The 18163-nt window shown below is 45.1% G+C and overlaps 1 protein-coding gene across 1 annotated transcript in view; it reads right to left on the reverse strand.

Annotated features, from left to right (window-relative positions):
- SLC35F3 (solute carrier family 35, member F3) overlaps positions 1–18163 on the reverse strand; it is a 50631-nt gene that overhangs the window by 30925 nt on the left and 1543 nt on the right. The window contains exon 2 of the mRNA XM_010153541.1: positions 15069–15393. Within this exon, the coding sequence (XP_010151843.1) occupies positions 15069–15393 (325 nt within the window). The remainder of the gene's footprint in view (positions 1–15068; positions 15394–18163) is intronic.

Consider the following 18163-nt stretch of genomic DNA (forward strand, 5'->3'; position numbering starts at 1 on the left):
CATAAATTCATATACAGGTACCTAATGCACTGATTTTTCCAGTGGGCTGAAGACTGTCACCACCCACTGATTTGAAAAGGAATTATGGGTGATGAAATTTAGATGTAAAAATAGAGGTAAGAAGGTTAAGCACGGCGTCTCTCACACAGAGCATCAGCCATGGCGGGGATTCCAGCCCCAGGAAAGCTGAAAAGCCTCGCTAGAGGGGAGTTTTGCATTTTGGAAGTGAGGACAGCATCTGCCTATGGCTGTGGAGGAAGGAGCATTTACCACAAGCTAAGGGTTTTTAAAACTGGTAGGTGTTGGGAGAGCGAAGAGGGCATTTGATTCCTACAGAACATGAGTGGGATGGAAAGCAGTGTAAACGGGGATGAGATCCTTTGCCGCAGCCCCGGTCCCTCTCTCAGCCGAGGTGCCTGGGAGGAGAACAACCAGGGTGGTGGTGGGGGCCGATGACAAGCCAGCCGGGGCAACCTGGGCAGCAGGCACCGCCGTGCTTGCGGGCAGGCAAGTGCTGGGGATGCCTTGTCCCCCCTCCCGGGACTCCAGCTCCGTTCGTCAGGGGGGAAGGGATTTTCAGAGCAGCACCAGGCAGCGCTGGCAGACAGAGTCTTGAGAATAAGCAGGCGTTCTGCTGCGAGAAAGCAGGTGTCATACACACACACATCCATACACAACCACAGGCAGACATTTCCAACAGCTTTCACTGCTGGTTCACCACGCCTTCCCACAGAGCCACTGCAGTTTCACCACAGCCTTCAGAAACAGTAGAGAACCCAGCAGCAGGACCTCAAAAATGCTACCCAACGTACCCTGACACCTCACCGAGTGTCAGTAACATGGCCATTCAGAGTCACAGCACGCTGTGACATCCCTATCCAACCCCAGTGTATGCAATGCAACATCTGGCTCGTTTTACTGGAACCATGCACCGGGTAAGCTGCCTTAAATCTGGCTCTGCCAACAAGAATAAAGAGCTTCAGTGGTTGGGCTCAGCCCTTTCTCAAAACTTAACACTCCGTGATGAAACCAAGAGAGAGGTTACTCAATAAGCTTAAGCCCTTGAGAGAGAAAAATATACCGAACAGTAGTTCATATTGTTACTAATTTTAGTGTCGCATCTGAATTTCTGTTCAGATTGTTTCCCAGGAGGAGTGACAAGAGCAGCAATGGGGTTTCACCCTCTGAGGTGAACTATCTGTTCAGAAACCTGGCAAAGCCAATGCCTGCTTTGCTCCCCTGCTGTCTTCTGGATCCCTAGCAGCGACAGTGCCGCTGCTCTGGCAGAGCATTTAGCGCAGGAAAGGGATCTGAAGAACCTCCCCAACGGAGGCGTGTGAAGCACCTCTGGCGTGCTCAGGGCGCTGGGGACAACGGCTTAGTTATCTCTTAGGGTTGCTGGCTACTCTCCCAGCGCCGGAGGGCTCATCAGTGTTGCCATGCCTGTGCTGGGGCTACCCAGGAGGTACAGCTTGCTGGCATCTCACTACAGCGCCAAGGATTTACGAGCTGAGGAGCTGCAGGGGGAGCTGATCGTGGGGGAGGCAGGTGGCTCTTTCACCCACAGCAGGGACATCAGCTCCTCCGTTCATGCACAAAGACCAGTGGTACGCAGTGGCAGAAAGCAGGTGATCCTGTCACCTGGCTGGAAACGTTTTCCATCCCATTGTAAACCACCCGTGCTTGTTCGTTTAGTAGTGCTGGGCTAGAATGAGCAGCTCCAGTTGTGGCAAAGAGCATGGGAGAGGCACGAGATGCTTTGCGAAGACAGTAAGGCAGCTATTAGGAATCAGTCAGGCACACTGAGGATGATGAGGACATCACCATGATCAGTATCAAGTCTAATGGAAAAATCAATTAATTCATTCCCAGAGAAGCATAAGATAACAAAACTGCATCAACAAATCTTGTCTGGAGAGTGCTGTTGGCACCTTCAATTGCCAGGCGAAGGGAGCGCACCAGAACACGGAAGCGGTTACAAATCGCAACCCTGTGGAGGAGGGATTGACCAGGTAAGCACTAACTTAAACCGGGACATGTCTTTCAGCCGTCTGCATTTTGTCAAGCATGGAGGGAATGTGTGCAAAGCCCTGGGTGAGCTGACTCTGCTAATGAGCTTATCCGCAGGAGCAGGTTAGATCAGCCATGATAAACCTAATTAAGATGGGCTTGCATCTCACCTGCCAGTCCTGCAATATCCCCGGCGTGTCCGTGTCTGTGAGGATGGATGTGCTTAGGCTTTCCCTCTGAGAGAGAAGAGAGGCTACTGAGGAGGAGAAGCCTCTGCTGGAAACGACAGGATGATAGTTATGCCTGTTCGATGGATGGGGCACGTGCCTCAGCCCTCTCATGGATTTGACACCATGACAAGATCTGCCCCTCAGGAAGGGGTGCAATTCAGCATCACTGAAAATCAGTACCAGCACACCTAAACTCCACTAATTTAGTTAAATTAATTGTTAAAGCTACAGAAAATAACACTAGCAAGGAATCAGGAGGATTTGTTGATTACTCTCAACTTGGTTCATAGATGTTGCTGGGGAGCTGGGAGCCAATTTCAGGCCACTTAAACTAGTCCAGAGTGTCATCTTCACGGACCCCAGAGCTGTGCCGACATGAGGTATTTTTGGTTTGAAAAAGAGTGCAAATGAATTGAGAGTTTGGCTCACGGGGTGAGGACTGGATAACGTGATGACAGAAGGGCTCTATAAATATTTATTATTCAAAATCTCTTCTGCAAACCCGAACACGCCTAGGCAATTATCTCACTTTAGCTGCAGATGGGCAATTTTGATGCAATTATTATGCACCTTCAGTACTACAAAGCTTTCAGTGCCATTCCTTTTGAAAATGTCTGAATGAAACAGCATGACAAAACTAATGAACTACTGCATCTTTTTCCTGTCAGCTGTACAAGGTCTAGTAGGTGCCATCAGCATGCCTCACGTGGAGGAGCTGCTGTGGTCAGGGCTGTTAGCCCAAAGGCATGCAAACACCAAATACCCGCTGAGCGCGAACCCATCTGTAGCCTTCAGGAGCCCAGTTACTTGAGGTAGGATGACTTGCTGTTGCACATTCGGATCAGGACATTGGATTGATCCCTGGATGTTATTTGTCATCTCTTTCAAATTTCCCTAATGAGATGTTTCTACGTGTGCCTAAAAGCCGTGGTTATTTACTGTTCTGCGCTAGACAAAGGCTTTTTGGGTAATGAGACTCCAGATACCAGCAGCGTAATAGTGGAAAGTGTCTGAAGCCACACTGACAAAGAGAACAGTTTGTTTTTAGCAAAATTGCTATGGAGGAAACACACTTGTCTCCAATTTCTCGAAACTACTTGTTTCTGGCTTCTTGCAGCAAACATATCCGGGAAGCCAGCTGGTTAGTTTTTGGGTTTTTTTTTTTTTTTTTGAATCCTTGAAACAAAACAAAGTTCAAGAAATATAAAGCAGTGGACAACATTTTGCAACTTGCGAGCCAAAAGTAAGGTCTACAATTAACTATACATATAACTGGTAAGATTTTCAAGAGAAATGTCCTCATTATGACTCCCGTTTACCTAAAAATAAAGCCAATTTCATGCTCACTTTTGAAAAGATCCCTTACATTTTATTTGTACATTCATTTGTGTTAGAAACTAATCTGTTAACACATGAAACAGCTGATGCTGGTATGATTAAATCTTCCCTTGATACCCCAAGTGACCTGTCTGGACCCCTATAACTTGGATGGCTCTGCAGCTGCTGAGCTCTGGAGTATCCCACGCCCAGAACCTGCAACCATCCACAAGACTCAACACACGCTAAGCACACTGTCCATTAAAATCACGTAGGATTCACTGATTTAGCTTAGCTCGTAGAACAACTAAAAGAACTATATCGTTCATGTGAGCGTCATGTTTTAGCATGGCTCACGCAATCTGTTCCCACAGCAGGCCACATCTGCCCCACCACTTCCTATTCTCAAGCAGGCACTAACCACTGTTTTGGGCTCCTGTTGTTTTTCACACTCTTGACAGGTCAGCCGCACACTGACAGAAAGCACCTGCCTTGTGTCAAACACTTCACTGACTTGGTTTGATGCCACCTAGTTCTTTCCTCACCCTCTCCAAACCGTACATGTTTTAGCTGACCTTTATTGTATCCCCCTACAGTTATTCCTTTTACATGATGAAGCGTACAGCTCTACTAAAAAAGCCATGTGGAACTTGGCAGGCAGAAAGTAACGGCTTTGTAGGAATTACCTGAAACTACAGAAGAGTACAGCTGTTTAAGTTGTTTGAAAAAATATATGAAATCGATAGAGCTCTTTGTTAAATGCTGTAAGACTTTCAGAGGGTTGGCCTTAATGGCTAAAAATTTCATGAGCAAGTGCGGGTCTGCAGGTAGGTTAATGGAAGTCAGCTGAGCATTTGGAGGAAGAAGTTCTGTATGGAGAGGGTGATGAGGCACTGGAACAGGTTGCCCAGAGAAGCTGTGGATGCCCCATCCCTGGAAGTGTTCAAGGCCAGGCTGGACGAGGCTTTGAGCAACCTGGTTTAGTGGAAGGTGTCCCTGCCCATGGCAGGGGGGTTGGAACTAGATGGTCTTTAAGGTCCCTTCCAACCCAAACCGTTCTGTAATTCTGTGATTCGGCTGCATTAGTTTCTGTCCTCTTCTAGGGTACTATTTCTCAACATTAAGTTCTTTTACTTCGGTTCTCCAGAACCAAAAGACACTTTTAAAAAAAAATAATGGGGGGGGAATAGAGTGCATTTCAGCCTGTTCAAAGCCTGAGCTCATCTCTGAAAGAAGATTAAACACATCTAAATAGTTATTAACTTGGTATTCTTAATATTCACTGGGCCAGACCCTTCTCTGACAGAAATCAGCATTCTGTCATCGGACTCAGTGGAGCTGTGGCAGCTAGGGTCAAAGTGCTTGGTAGTCCCATCGTATTTGACATAGAGAACTTCATGAAATACTGAAAATGCTAGGTGAAAATTTGTTTGATTATAAAAAATAAGTTAGGCAGAAAAACTCTGTGCTGGGTTAATAATTTCAAGGTTAATAAAAAATAAATCAAATCCTCAGGGTTTGAATGAACATGTTCTTGCCCAAGGACACATAATTATTTAGGGTAACCTTGGCAAAAAGGGGCAAACAGCAGTAGAACGGGTTACCATTCAGGCCAACACATTCTGTACGTGCAATTTTGGGGTATCTAGAGATAGCACATTAAAAGTTGCATTAAAGTACACAAATTTAAATAATAATAATAATAATAATAGTTATGTCTCATTCAGGGTCTGCAGATCTCTAACTGTTAACAAAACAAAAAAGTAGGTATGCTGTGGCTTTGTGCCGAGCAGGTTGGACTACAGACTTCCCTCCCCAGGTCCCCAGCAGCCAGAATTACTCTGTGTTTCTATGACACGATGTTCAGGATATCACGGTGAGACAGTCTAACAACAGCATCATTTGTTAGGTGGTAAAAGTATCAGAGAGCATTACAGAGCTGTAGCTTCATTTTTATTCTAGGTACTATTAGGAGGTACTGAAAGCAGAGGTGCAATTCTCGCTATTTTCTAGTGTGCTGTTTAATAGGAGAGCTTTTCATAGCTGAGAAAATCATCTTTCTGTACTTGGAAATCTGTTATGTACTCTATCTGAAAGCATAATAAACCAGACTGGTGAAGAAAGATGTAGGTTCAGTGCAGAAAAAGCAGGATACAATTTTCAGTTGGCCTGGCTGGCCTCTACAATAGATACAGTGAAGAGAATTAAGTTAAAAAAACCCCGAGTAATTTGGTGAAGCAAAAGATTTTTTAGATGCAATGCAAGGGCAAATACCAGATGACACAGAGAAACAGAGTCCTCCTGTAGTGAACGGACCTGGGCTGATACCATCCAAGGGCACTCCATGTTAGCGATGCACTACACAAAGGTTAATACCGCTCTGTCACTGAAGGGACACTTCTTGGTGACTTGAGAACCCCGGGTTTAACAAATTTGCGTCTGCTGAAAGATATGGAGATGCCATCCTTCACAAAAGGCTTCCAGAGGCCCATTCCCCCTGTGGGAGTCTAAACGTTTTACCATAGCAGGGGAAGGTTTTCAAAGGCACGAATAAAACGTTGCTGCAGTCTCTACGCGCTCATGAAATAAGCAGCTTCAGGAAACGAATAAACAATCCCCCAGCTCCAAAGAGAAGGAATGCAACTTGTATATTAACAAACTATGAGCAAACAAAACCATCTCCCCAAGGGGAAGCGTTCAGTTGGAGATAGGGGGAACAGAGAACAGATACGGCAGCCACAGTGGACTTGGTTAGTGCAAGCTTGCTGAGGACAAGACACTGAAATAATATGGCAATGACCGTAACGGTCATAAAGTGAATGAGGCTTTTTGCTTTAAACTGGCCTAGTTCTAGCCCTGACCCCAAGGACTGACAGACCAAGAGGAGGTTTGGTTTGTTCTTCCCAGCTCGGCAGAAGAGAAGCAGTCTTCACTAACTGCCAGCCACAACAGGCAAACGAGGTAACAAAACCAGATTTTGTTTGTCTGCTCCATTTCAGATCAGACTCTCTGGAGAGAAGCTACCATTTAGAAAGGCATTTTAGCACTGGAAACACAGAAATGGTTGTACATGGGTGTGCGAGGACACATAAGAACCTGTCTAGCCATGAGCTCGTGTCTTACCGTTGCTTCCCTCCAAAAAAATCTATGGATGTTCACCAACAACATTATTTAACCACTCAACAGTGGTTTTCACTTTCTGAAGCCCTGTTCATGTGCCTGTTCTGCTGCCAACCTTCACTTTTGGCTGTTTCTTCCATTTTACCAGCCACAGCTTTGACTAGCAAGCAAGGGTAGCCAGCTCCTGCATACCTGGCAGAATGGGATCTTCAGCTAGGTACTTGTGCATTTCTATGAGGCTGCCTTTTCATGCAAACACAAACAGTCCTAGGAAATCTGGACTCGGTCCATAACCACTAGGCAGCTGGACAAAAAGGTTTTTTCCACTTCTGTAGTACTGCCAGCCTCCAACACTTCTCACTGTATCATCCGTCTTTATTGAGAGCTGTTAATTATAGCTACGAAGTCTGTTACCATACAGGCACTTTGCTTTTTTAAAGCAGCTTCAAAGGTAGCTGCCTTCAAGATATTTTGACAGAGATCTGGGGTGGAAAGAAATGCAGAATTCCTTATCACTCCCTCATGAGTTTTGTTGATGTTTGTATTGCTGCTGTAAACAACACGGGAGAACCTGTCTAGGGTAGTCTCCGTTTAATGAGTTTGTGCACTGCGCGTCAAGATACTTGATACGATGATCAAGGTGAGATACTTCCTGCAAAAAGACCAGCTGTGAACCCTTCTTTCATGTTATGATGACAGGAAAAACAGCATACCCATGCTCTCCTCAGCTTTCTGCTTCTTTCCCCACGCAGTAAACCTGATCACACACTCTTTTCCCGGTCCCTTTTTCCCTCTGCCAGCCATAAAATGCAGTTCCTTTCCTGTTTCGGCATGCAGGTCATGCCTGGAGGCAGGGAAGGGAGGAGGTGAGCCCTGAGGTCCCTTCAACCTGGCTTGCTTTGATTCCACAGTCTCAGTCAGCACAGAGGGATGAGGATGGGGAGGATCAGCGTAGGTGGATTTGCTCCTGAGGTCTCCTGGGAAAAGCCCTAGCTGTGTGAAAGCTTGGCAGCCACTAACCAGAGGAAGAGCCAGTTAATGAAGTGCAGCTTAACTACTGACCAGAGAGCATTCAGCGCTGTAGGACATGAAGGTTTTTTCCAAGCAAAAGCCATTACATAACCATTGTTTCATAGCACATGCCGTGTCTGCAGGTAACAAGAACAATTACTTTTCCTGCTAGTCCTTGCCTCAAACACTGTTACCTCATAGGAGGCATATAAAGTAATTATTTTAGAGCATCTGTTCAAGCCACAGCAGAGAAGACAAAAATAATGGAACAAGAAGACAAAATTACAGGACACCACTTAATTGAATCATCCTTGGAACGATTTTGAAATCCAGGCTCAAGATTAAATAACACGTGTTTCTCCTGATCAGGTAGTAGCCAATTTTCATTCTCGATTAACGTTCCACAAAGGTCCAAAAGCTCAGCAGAGGTGATCCTCAACAGATGAAGGATCTTCGGATTAAGGGCAAGTTTTTCACCAGGCATGAATGTTAAGCTCTTTTCACAACATCATGGTCCAAAATACAAATGCAATTTCCAAGTATAAACTGTGAGGCTAAATTAGAAAGGACTGATTTCCTAAAGAAGGAACCATGACCGTTTTCCCACAGAAGCTAAGACACAAACTCTCAAAGGCAGCATTAGCTGCCTGAATAGAAGGAATTAGCAAACCAGTCAAGCAGAAGTTTAAAGAAATTCTCTTAAAGGTGTTTTCAGGAGATGTAAAAGGTGGGTTAGGTTTAGAAAGAAAGGCAAGCATACAAATGTCACCTTAAGTGCCTCAGACCCGCCTGCAGGCTTCACATTGTGAGAGCTACCTCCGGAGAAGTTAAGACACGGGCCTGAATTCTGGGGCATTGTGCCAGCCACTCACGTCGTCAGCCCAGTGTAGGTACCAAGCTCCCATACCATGCCTCTGAGGAGCATAACAACTACCATCTTGAACACGGGGCTGGGAGTAGTATTTAAGCTTTCCAGTAGAAACCATCAAGAAAAGTGCGTAGTTAGGCACTTACGCCTGGGATGGGGGTGGTGGGGTGTCCCACTATCAGCTAAAGTTTGGCAAACAGAATTTCTCCTCAGCCCTTCCTGCTGTTGACCTTATACACCTCACAGCTGTGTCTCCTCTGTAGGTGTTTGGTTTCTTCATGCATTGTAGGAGGAAACTGGGCATTCAGCTCCAAGCTGGCAGTGCTGGAATATGCAGTGTGGCACCAAGGAGCTAGCTGTGGAAAATCCCCTTGCTAATCTAACCTCTGGTACTGTCTTCAGCGTGTAGGAAAGACTTACATGAAGAGGAAGCTGCTCTAGAAATACACTGGAGCTGGAGGACTACCTATTTTCTCAAGAAAAGGCAGCCTGTAGAGCATTTTTTTGAGAGCTGTCTGAGAAAATTTTGTTTCAGGAGCCACAAAGAGCAGGAAACCATGACACTAACCTTTAAAGTGTCCCCAAGGAAGCAGCTGAAATGACAGCTGATGTGATAATCCAGCAATAATGCAGCATAGCTGTGAGGAGCAACCTTCAGAACTCTCATGGGGTAACACACCCCTAACCCATGTCCCATGGGGAGATGCTTTCCTTCTCAAAAAGAGAGACAGCAGCTACCACAGGTTTCATCAGGAAGAGGTAATTATTGAACTTGGAGAAACAGAAGTTAACAGCAGCATCACCCTGAGCTCCGTGGCTTGGGCTTCAGCTGAGTGAAGCCCAATGAATGCTCCGTACCCTAGCCTGATGCTGTACGCATCAATGGCAGGTTGGACATCGGACGGATGCCCACCAGCACCGCCCCTACCACAAACACCACGTTGTTTCAGCTTCACTACTACTGCTACTTGCTAACAGTTTGGCCTTGTCTTCAGCTGGAAGAAAAGTGCAGATTCAGTGAAAACAGCCTGAAAAGTGGTACTGTGGCCCATAGAATCATAGAATCACAGAACGGTTTGGGTTGGAAGGGACCTTAAAGATCATCTAGTTCCACCCCCCCTGCCATGGGCAGGGACACCTTCCACTAGACCAGGCTGCTCAAAGCCTCATCCAGCCTGACCTTGAACACTTCCAGGGATGGGGCATCCACAGTTTCTCTGGGCAACCTGTTCCAGTCCTTCAGCATCCTCTCCATGAAGAACTTCTGTCTGATATCCAATCTAAATCTCCCCTCTTTCAATTTAAACCTGTTACCCCTTGTCCTGTCACTACAGGCCCTTGCAAAAAGTCCCCCCCAAGCTTTGTTGTAGGCCCCCTTCACCATCAATAACCCATCGCCAACAACAGTGCAGACATCTGCAGGAGGGATATAGATGACCACGGGTGTGATAAACCTCTTGCACAGTATCTACATCATCTTTTAGTTAATCGCTTCCATACCAAGCACAAAGGTAAGTCCTGAAAGGCTGCTGTAGAGATCAAACTGACTTGATTTGACTCCTGGCTTGTATCTATTTAATGCAGGTAAGCATCAGATGCTATAACTTTTAATTTCAAGAGTTCTTTGGTTGTTGCTTTTTTTCCCCCCAGCAAGCTAATGGGAACTTGAATTGTAAAGTGATTTTATTCTGAGGAACACAAAGCAAATAGGTGGTATTTTAAGGCTTATGTACTGAATTAGACTATTTGTCTAATTAGTTTATAAACTAAAGTTTTTTTGATATAAAACATGCTTCATTGGGTGACATTTGCTAAAAACACTTGCATTCATCATGTCTTGATGCCTTCGTAGCTTATTTACGACTCCGTTAATGCTGTCTGCCTGGTGGTGAAGTTCCCACCTAAGTAGCAATATAAATCAGTAGGATGCCAAAAGCCAACCACACTGCAACATTTTAATGCTGCTGGGTAAGAGAGACTCATGAATACAAAAGGCAGAAAATCAATAGAAAAGAAGGATCCAGTCATTCTAAATCAGGCTCTAGCCTTCTTCCCCCTCAGAGTTTCATCACGGCCAGTGGTGGGTTACCAGCACCGCATGTCCGAGTTCTTGGCCGGCTGCAGAAGAGCAGGGCAGTGACCATGGGGCAGCTAGTTGCCCCTTAGTATGAGCCAGGACCAAGCTAAGGTGCCCAACTCCTGGAACTGCTGGAGATGCTCGGCTCATGCCTTGTCTCCTCCATGCTAGCTGAAATACATGCGAAGCACATATAGAAACTGGCCCACATTGTCCTGGACATCATGTGAAGCACTGCTAATTTCTGACCACTGAAGAGCTAAGTCTCAATTCTGAGCCCATATTCATATAAAGCAAAAATGACTCTTGTGAAGTTAACTTGTTGGTAAATCAGAGTAGGTGAGATCTACTACATTAGTCCTTTACCAGTGTTGCCCCCAGTATTTTGGTTCAGTTCCAGAGAAGTAACTATACGTGGGTGTTACCTGCAACTTTTTTCTTTCTTTTCAAATTCTGAAAGATGAGTGGCAGCAAATTTGGGGGAAGTGTAGAGACAAAACTCTGATGCAGTGAAAAAGAATACACTAAAACACGTTCAAATAGGGCTGTAGATCAGTGCAGGTACACGTGACGATTCTTTCCCCACACATCAGCTCTAGTCAAGCTTACGGAAGAGATTTAGCTTTTGGTGTTTTCTTTAGCCTTAATGCTTTATGAAATGAAAATCAAGACCTAAAAGATAAACAAGTAAATAAATAATCACACAAACCATTCTGGAAATTCCTGCCCTTTCCTTCTCAAAAAATTATTAGATAGGACTGCCCTGACAAAATAAGCAAACTTTCTGAGCTATCGTCCTGCTGGAGTGTGAACACAATCCTCCATTATTCCCCCAGTTGGCAGAACAGAGAGTGAATCTTTATAAAAGGCGCATTTTGTCCTTCCTAGAGATATACAAAGCTAAGCAATATCTTACAGAGATTTTAATTTAATCTTTCATGTAGCCAGGGAGCTTTAAGGTCTAGTGCTTTTAATTTATGTTACCTCATAAATTAATAATGTAGGTATGACGAAGGGTAGCTCATCAGATTAACTGTGTCCTTTTATAATGCAGTTTGGAAGCAAAAGGTACGAAGCCAAAACGAAGTAGTCTTCAATGATCCATTAGGCACATAAATCATTACATGTGTTATTTCTGGACTGGACAGTGGTTGAAATGAATGATTTAGTTACTGTAATTTTATTTTAAGCTAGTGAGCACTTGCACAAGAAGTAAGAGGGCGGCGCTGGCCTGGGTGTGCTCTTCAGCAGCCTGCCAGAGCTCTGCATTGCTCCCCACGCACGCAGTGACAAGGGTGGGGGGCACCCGTGGTAGCAAGCCTGCGACAAGCTCTCCCGGAGCGGTCTACACTGGGACACAACTCCAGCTTTTGATGGAGCTGCACAGGGAACCTCGAGCAGTTTGGATGTGAAAGCATACGTTTCGGGTTGCTTTGAGGAGTGACTCTTTTCCCCATGTCATGGACACAACGGATAGTCTACTCCAGCCTAAATGGAAAGTTCTTTACCATGCAATATGGGTCAATCAGAAATCCTTAATGCTTTACATTATGGCCTAATATGCAAAATCTTATAAAGAAACTGAATAAACCTGCTCTTAAATTTAATGTGCTACTATAAAATTTTGGTGGCAAATTTATTACACTTATACGTGCTATAAAATGGGAAAACAATCTGTGCAGCTTTAAACTGGTTTGTATCCACAACGGGTGTGCTCTTTTGTGAGACTGCAAAACATACCAATTCATACACTTATGGCATAGTATATATACATACTGGAATGTATACATAACACAACAGGATTTAAAAACCATAATAAACCATGTAATCTGTACAGGAGGGACTATGTGTCTATTCACCATTCCTATGTTTTATGATCCCTCTTTTGTATATTTTTTCTTAATGGCTGCTGTTCCTTACATGCTCGTGAGCTGTACAGTGAGGTACCCCAAGGCCCTGCGAAGCTGCCCACCAAGGAAAGGGCGGTGTGAAGGCACTACCTGTGCCATGGCGAGGGGCTGCCCAGCCCCGCTGAGGAGGAGGCGGCTGCGCCTTGAGGAGCTTTGCTGCCAAAAACGAGGTGCCTGTGGATTTCAGCAACCTGTGTAGGTAAGATCTGAGAATCCCCTCCTTTTCTACCTCACTGCTAAAGTGACTTACATGTCGTACTTCCACCTTCTTCCACTACCACCTTTCCATTTATCTCATTGCAAATTCCTGCCAGACAGCTCAGACAGTGTATAAAATATCAATGACGGATAAAAGAAGCAGCAGCAAGTGATCAAGCAAGTTGCTTGTTAGTTCCAGGTCAGAACTGGCATATTTTAACTATCCAGAAGCCCATGCAATGCCTCCTTAACATGTCCAACTGTGCCTGCAGTGCAAGCTTTCCTGAAGATGGTAATGCCTCACATAGAGCTGCGAAGTCTCTGTGTATACATATATATATATATATGCACATATGTATATAATATGCAAAAAGGGGGAATAATTAAGAGGGGATGCCGGAACTCAATGCTTGGGCTTTCAGATGTATGTGCATGTGACATCTCAGCCATAATGGAGCAGTCAGATGAACAGTAAACCTTTTTACAGTAGTTCTTAGTGTAAGACCACTGAAAGGTCTCAGTGTAGGTAGCGGCCATGCTGAAGCACACACATGGTGAGGGACAGTCCTCCCTCTGAAGGACTGTCTCATCTGAACAGAGAGTACAGGGAAATCAGAGGTCTGTAGCAACTTGCTCAAAGCCACAACATAAATCTGCAGCAAAGATAGGAACAAAAGCCATATCTCCAAATGCCCAAGTCTACCCTGACACCAATAAAAACCTCTGCAAATTAACCCTATTCAGTCAGCTGGTCAGACACACAAATGCACATATTTTACTAAGCCTGCTGCAAACTAACTCGTGATGATGGCCCCCTGCATCCCGAACAGGCTGCAGGGCTTGCACCCGCTCTTCAACTCAGCCATCATTTAATTAAATGGAAGACATAAAACTACCAACCATATCAATTAACTGCAGCAACAAAGAGTATAATGCTCTGATTTTAACCCCAGGGATCTGGCGAATCACCACTGCTCACCCCGGAATTCAGCAGTATTTAAAACATTATCTGAGAGCAGCTGGAAGGAAAAATACTTAAAACCCAAGGAAAAAAAAAAGGTAGTTGTTTTGGGCTAGCATTTGTTGTTGTTTTTCGATTAAACTGTTGCTTTCTCTAATTCCATGCCTCTCATCTCTGATGCAACCGTTATTCGCTGTGGTGCAAACCAGAGATACAAACTGAAGGCTGAAGTACAGGAAACATGGCGTCTTACAAGAATGGCTTTAAAACTTCTGGATAGTGCTCTAGGACCTGCAGCAAACAGTGAAATTCCTTTATTTGCAGCCCCCAAATGATTCAGAAGATGAAGAAGCTGTGACAATGGCTAAGCAGCACCATTTCAGCATTTATAATCTTAACCCTAGTCATCTGAGGTAGAGCATCACCCGAGTACCCTGGTCTCTCAGATTTTTTCCTGTAGAGTGTTTCCACCTCACTGCTGCACAGCTGGAAGCTGAGAAATGTGTACTTCTTACTGTTTACTTTCGGAGCTACTTCATTAAAAAGGCTGTGAGCCCCACTGTGTAACAGAAGGGGAAAACATTGTTCACATCCTTCCACATATCAGGGAAGCTCTCTGACACGGGACATCTTGATGTCTGAGTCATCCCATCTGTCCCAGACACCTCTCGGGCCAAAATGAGCTGAGATGAAGGAGCTTCCACCAAGAGGCACTCCTTCGAGCAGCCAGAGCATCCTCGGCCCCTTGCAGAGGACGGGCACTCAGGGTTTTCCATGAGCGCTCCAGGCTTTGTGGGTTTGGCTTGCTGCAAAGACAAGGTGTGCTGAAGACAAAGTGCTGCCTTTGGTTATGACTGTGCTTCCTCCCGGAAATAAACACAACAGCCCGAGTTTAACTGGGATCACAGCTTGGCCTTTGATGTCAGGGGCATAATGCCAGGAAAATACTGCAGTACTTCTTACGTGGCTATTCCAGGTACTGCACTAGTCCTGAGTTTGGAAAAGAAAAGCTTACTTAGCTTACTCAGAGGCTGCCATAAAAGTCAGCTGTGGGTAGAGGAAGAAGATATTAATAAAAAAAGTTATGTTCACAAGGGTTTGAACAGAAAATTCTTGAGAAGCAATGGCAGAAAATATGGACTTTCATGTATCAGAAATAAACCTGGATTGCTGACTGTTGGAGTGAAATTGCATCAAGAACAATAACATACCACCCAGCACAGGCCACAGAATGAATTCAGAAGACCCCTTGACAAACCTGAACAGGAAACCAAATGCAAGTTTAACTGGTTGATCTGCAGAAAGCGTCCATTAGAGGCAGAGCAGCATGCAAGAGCCACAGGAGAAAACACAAAAGGTCCCATACCTGTATCTTTGCTTTGGAGACTGCTTTTCAGCTGACTTAAAAACATGTCCCAGATAATACAAAGGAAAGAATAAAAAGTTCCAGTTTGTTGCAAACCACGTTAGAGTGAAGGGTGCATCGAATTTCTTAAAGGTCAGTTTTGCTAGCTGGGTTGAACCCGACCAGGAGGAGCAGACACCCAGGACCACAGCCACACCCCAGAAAATCTTCTTGAGTTGCGTCACGGAGCATTTCCAGCAGCAGCGGTTCACCCTTCCACCGCCTTCCGCCCCAGCTTGCATCTGTGCTTCGGCTGGGGCTGGAGACTCCCGGGAGCGCTCATCCCCTGGGGAGAAGAAAACACAGGGCTTACTAAGGAAATCCAGGCTGCATTTCAGTTTTCAAATCCTAGGCCCTTCTGAAGTCCTGTTTGCCAGCAAAAAAACCCCAGATCTTGACACAAAATGTCCTTCGTTTTTAGATTGTTGCAGAATCTCTGGTTCAACTGAGGCGTAATTACGACGTAGATAATAATTATCACCTCTAGATTTAGAAGCCACTGGGTAAAATGGAAATGAAAATTACATGTTGCTCTGATGTACATAGAAAGGCTTAACACACCATTTAAACTGATGCTGTTAGGATGCGTAAATGAATGAAAAAAATGGCACTGAGTTTAATAAAGCAGCAAGGAGGATTAAAACAATGCTTGCAATTGTTATTGTCTTGGAAAATGCGGAATCGAACAGCTTATGGAATATGGTGTTTCTTAAAAGGAGAGAGGCGACAATGTGTTTCGTCTTGAAGCATGATCACTGCACTGTAATTAGCACGATTAATACTGAACTGGGATCCCTGAGTGATCCTTAGCAAAACAGCTCTCCTGAGGCTGTAACCAGATGGCAAAACTTAGACCAACCCACAGGCTGCCCCGAAGGGCACCTCAGACTAGGCAACCCTGACTTTTTTTAGCTCGAGCCCCGCACCAAACACGGCGCAGCACATGAACTGGACCTTTGCCCCGGTATAACTGAGCCTGGGATGCTGCTGGGAAGCTCAGTCTCACAGGTGTGTCATGCTGGCCCCAGCATCCAATCTGAGGTGGCTCCTCAGCCACGCACCTGAGCGTCTATCATCCCAGTTACAGACACTATACGAATCAGGTGATAATTTTTAGGGATGACATCCACTGTATGTCTGGTTTCAAATCAGCTGCATGACAGACATCAAAACCTCCTTCAGGCTTATGTTTCCAAAACCATGTCTCTTTCATATATTAGAGGACTTTATTTTATGAAAAGGTAACTTCTCCCCTAAAAATACCCCGCCTTCATCCTTAAACATCAATTGCTACAGCCCCGCTATCGTACCGCCATCAGCAGGTACTGTACCCAGCGTGTGAATGAGTGAGCAGAGTGAGGTGAGGCACAGTTCCCGCACAGACAAAACGTGCTGGCAGACCTCAGCAGCAGGCCGCTGCCTTTAGGGCTTTCACCCACCTTTCTGCAATTCACCCCATTCAACAGCTGTGAAGCCATCAGTTGCCAACGTGCCACAAGTGGCAGTGACTCCTCTGAAAGGCCGACCTCAGTTTAGTTGGCCCATTCTCTTAAAGCAGAATATAACAGCAATTCATGTGGAAAGCCAGGAACCTGCAACTTCAAAAGTGTCCTTAGGTCCCTGCATGAATCGAAAGGTGAAAAGAGAAATGGAAGTACAGCCAGGACAATGAGACACTCTATTCTTGCCAAACATTTATACATGTTCAAGGCAGACTAAGAGAGATACACACACAAAAAATCCTTCCTTACCCTGGTGAGAATCAGCATTTGGAATGGAAAATCTCTTAAACCCTCTAATTTCATGCTAACCTAAATTTGTATCTATATGAGCTTATACATTATTAAAGGTTTATTCCAATGGAGAAAACTATTTAATTATTTCTTTACAGATAAGAAATGCATGAGCTAAGAGTACCATTAGTTTGACTCGTAAACCTGTATTTTATAACAGGAAAACCTCTGTCCTCTGTTTGATACCTTAAAATAGGAAAAGAGTGTACAGCAGCAAAGGTATAAACATCTAGTCTTTTTGACTGGCTTCAAGAGAGATGGGGTCGTTGCTGATCTCTCCACTTATTTCAGCTCTCAGCAGAAGATTGTGTGGGCAGCTTCCCACATAACAGGAGATGCACCAGCAGGCCAATGAATTACCCCAATTTAACGCGGCTTTGCGTTAAGTCCTAATGGAAAGGTTCCAAGCTATCTGCTAAATGTTAGAAGATGCTAGAATTGAAACAGGCTGCCTGCGAACCCTTAGCTCATTCAAAATTTTAGAATCATAGAATCATAGAATGGTTAGGGTTGGAAGGGACCTTAAAGATCATCCAGTTCCACCCCCCCTGCCATGGGCAGGGACACCTTGCACTAGACCAGGTTGCTCAAAGCCTCGTCCAGCCTGGCCTTGAACACTTCCAGGGATGGGGCATCCACAGCTTCTCTGGGCAACCTGTTCCAGTGCCTCACCACCCTCTCTGTGAATCATAGAATGGTTAGGGTTGGAAGGGACCTTAAAGATCATTACATTTTATTTGTAATATATTGTTTGTAACTAAGGCTCCTTGCCTCACTCGCTGCACGCACGCCAGTCAGGGTTCGGTTCACTGAACAACAGTACATTCCTTTCTTCAAATTTCACCACATAGTGGGAAGCTGTCAGAGCTCTCTTTGCTGTCCCACCTCACAAGTTCCTCAGTGACTACTGAATTATTCTTTTCCTTTCCAGCTTTTCTCCTGGGCGTTGTCACTCCAACACCGAACACTTCACATACCCTAACGAACTCCAGCATCCTTCCCATGGACCACAGGGAGAGCTGGGCACAGAAAACGGGAATCCAGGCAGCCAGAGTGCCAAGTGATAGCTTCAGAGGGATTTGTGCCACTGTGTCAGTGCAGGGAAAAGCCTCTCTCCACTCACAGTTCGCATCTCTGCAGCTACTTGGAGAAGTAGGCAAAAACGTTCCTCCTTCTAGAAGATGGCTAGCAGGGTACCCGCCGACCCCATCTTCTCTGCAGTTATTCCCCTGGGAAGCAGGAAACCAGGATTTAAACCCCTCC

The sequence above is a fragment of the Eurypyga helias genome, unplaced genomic scaffold (assembly GCF_000690775.1).
Source record: "Eurypyga helias isolate BGI_N326 unplaced genomic scaffold, ASM69077v1 scaffold12226, whole genome shotgun sequence".
Lineage (NCBI taxonomy): Eukaryota > Metazoa > Chordata > Aves > Eurypygiformes > Eurypygidae > Eurypyga > Eurypyga helias.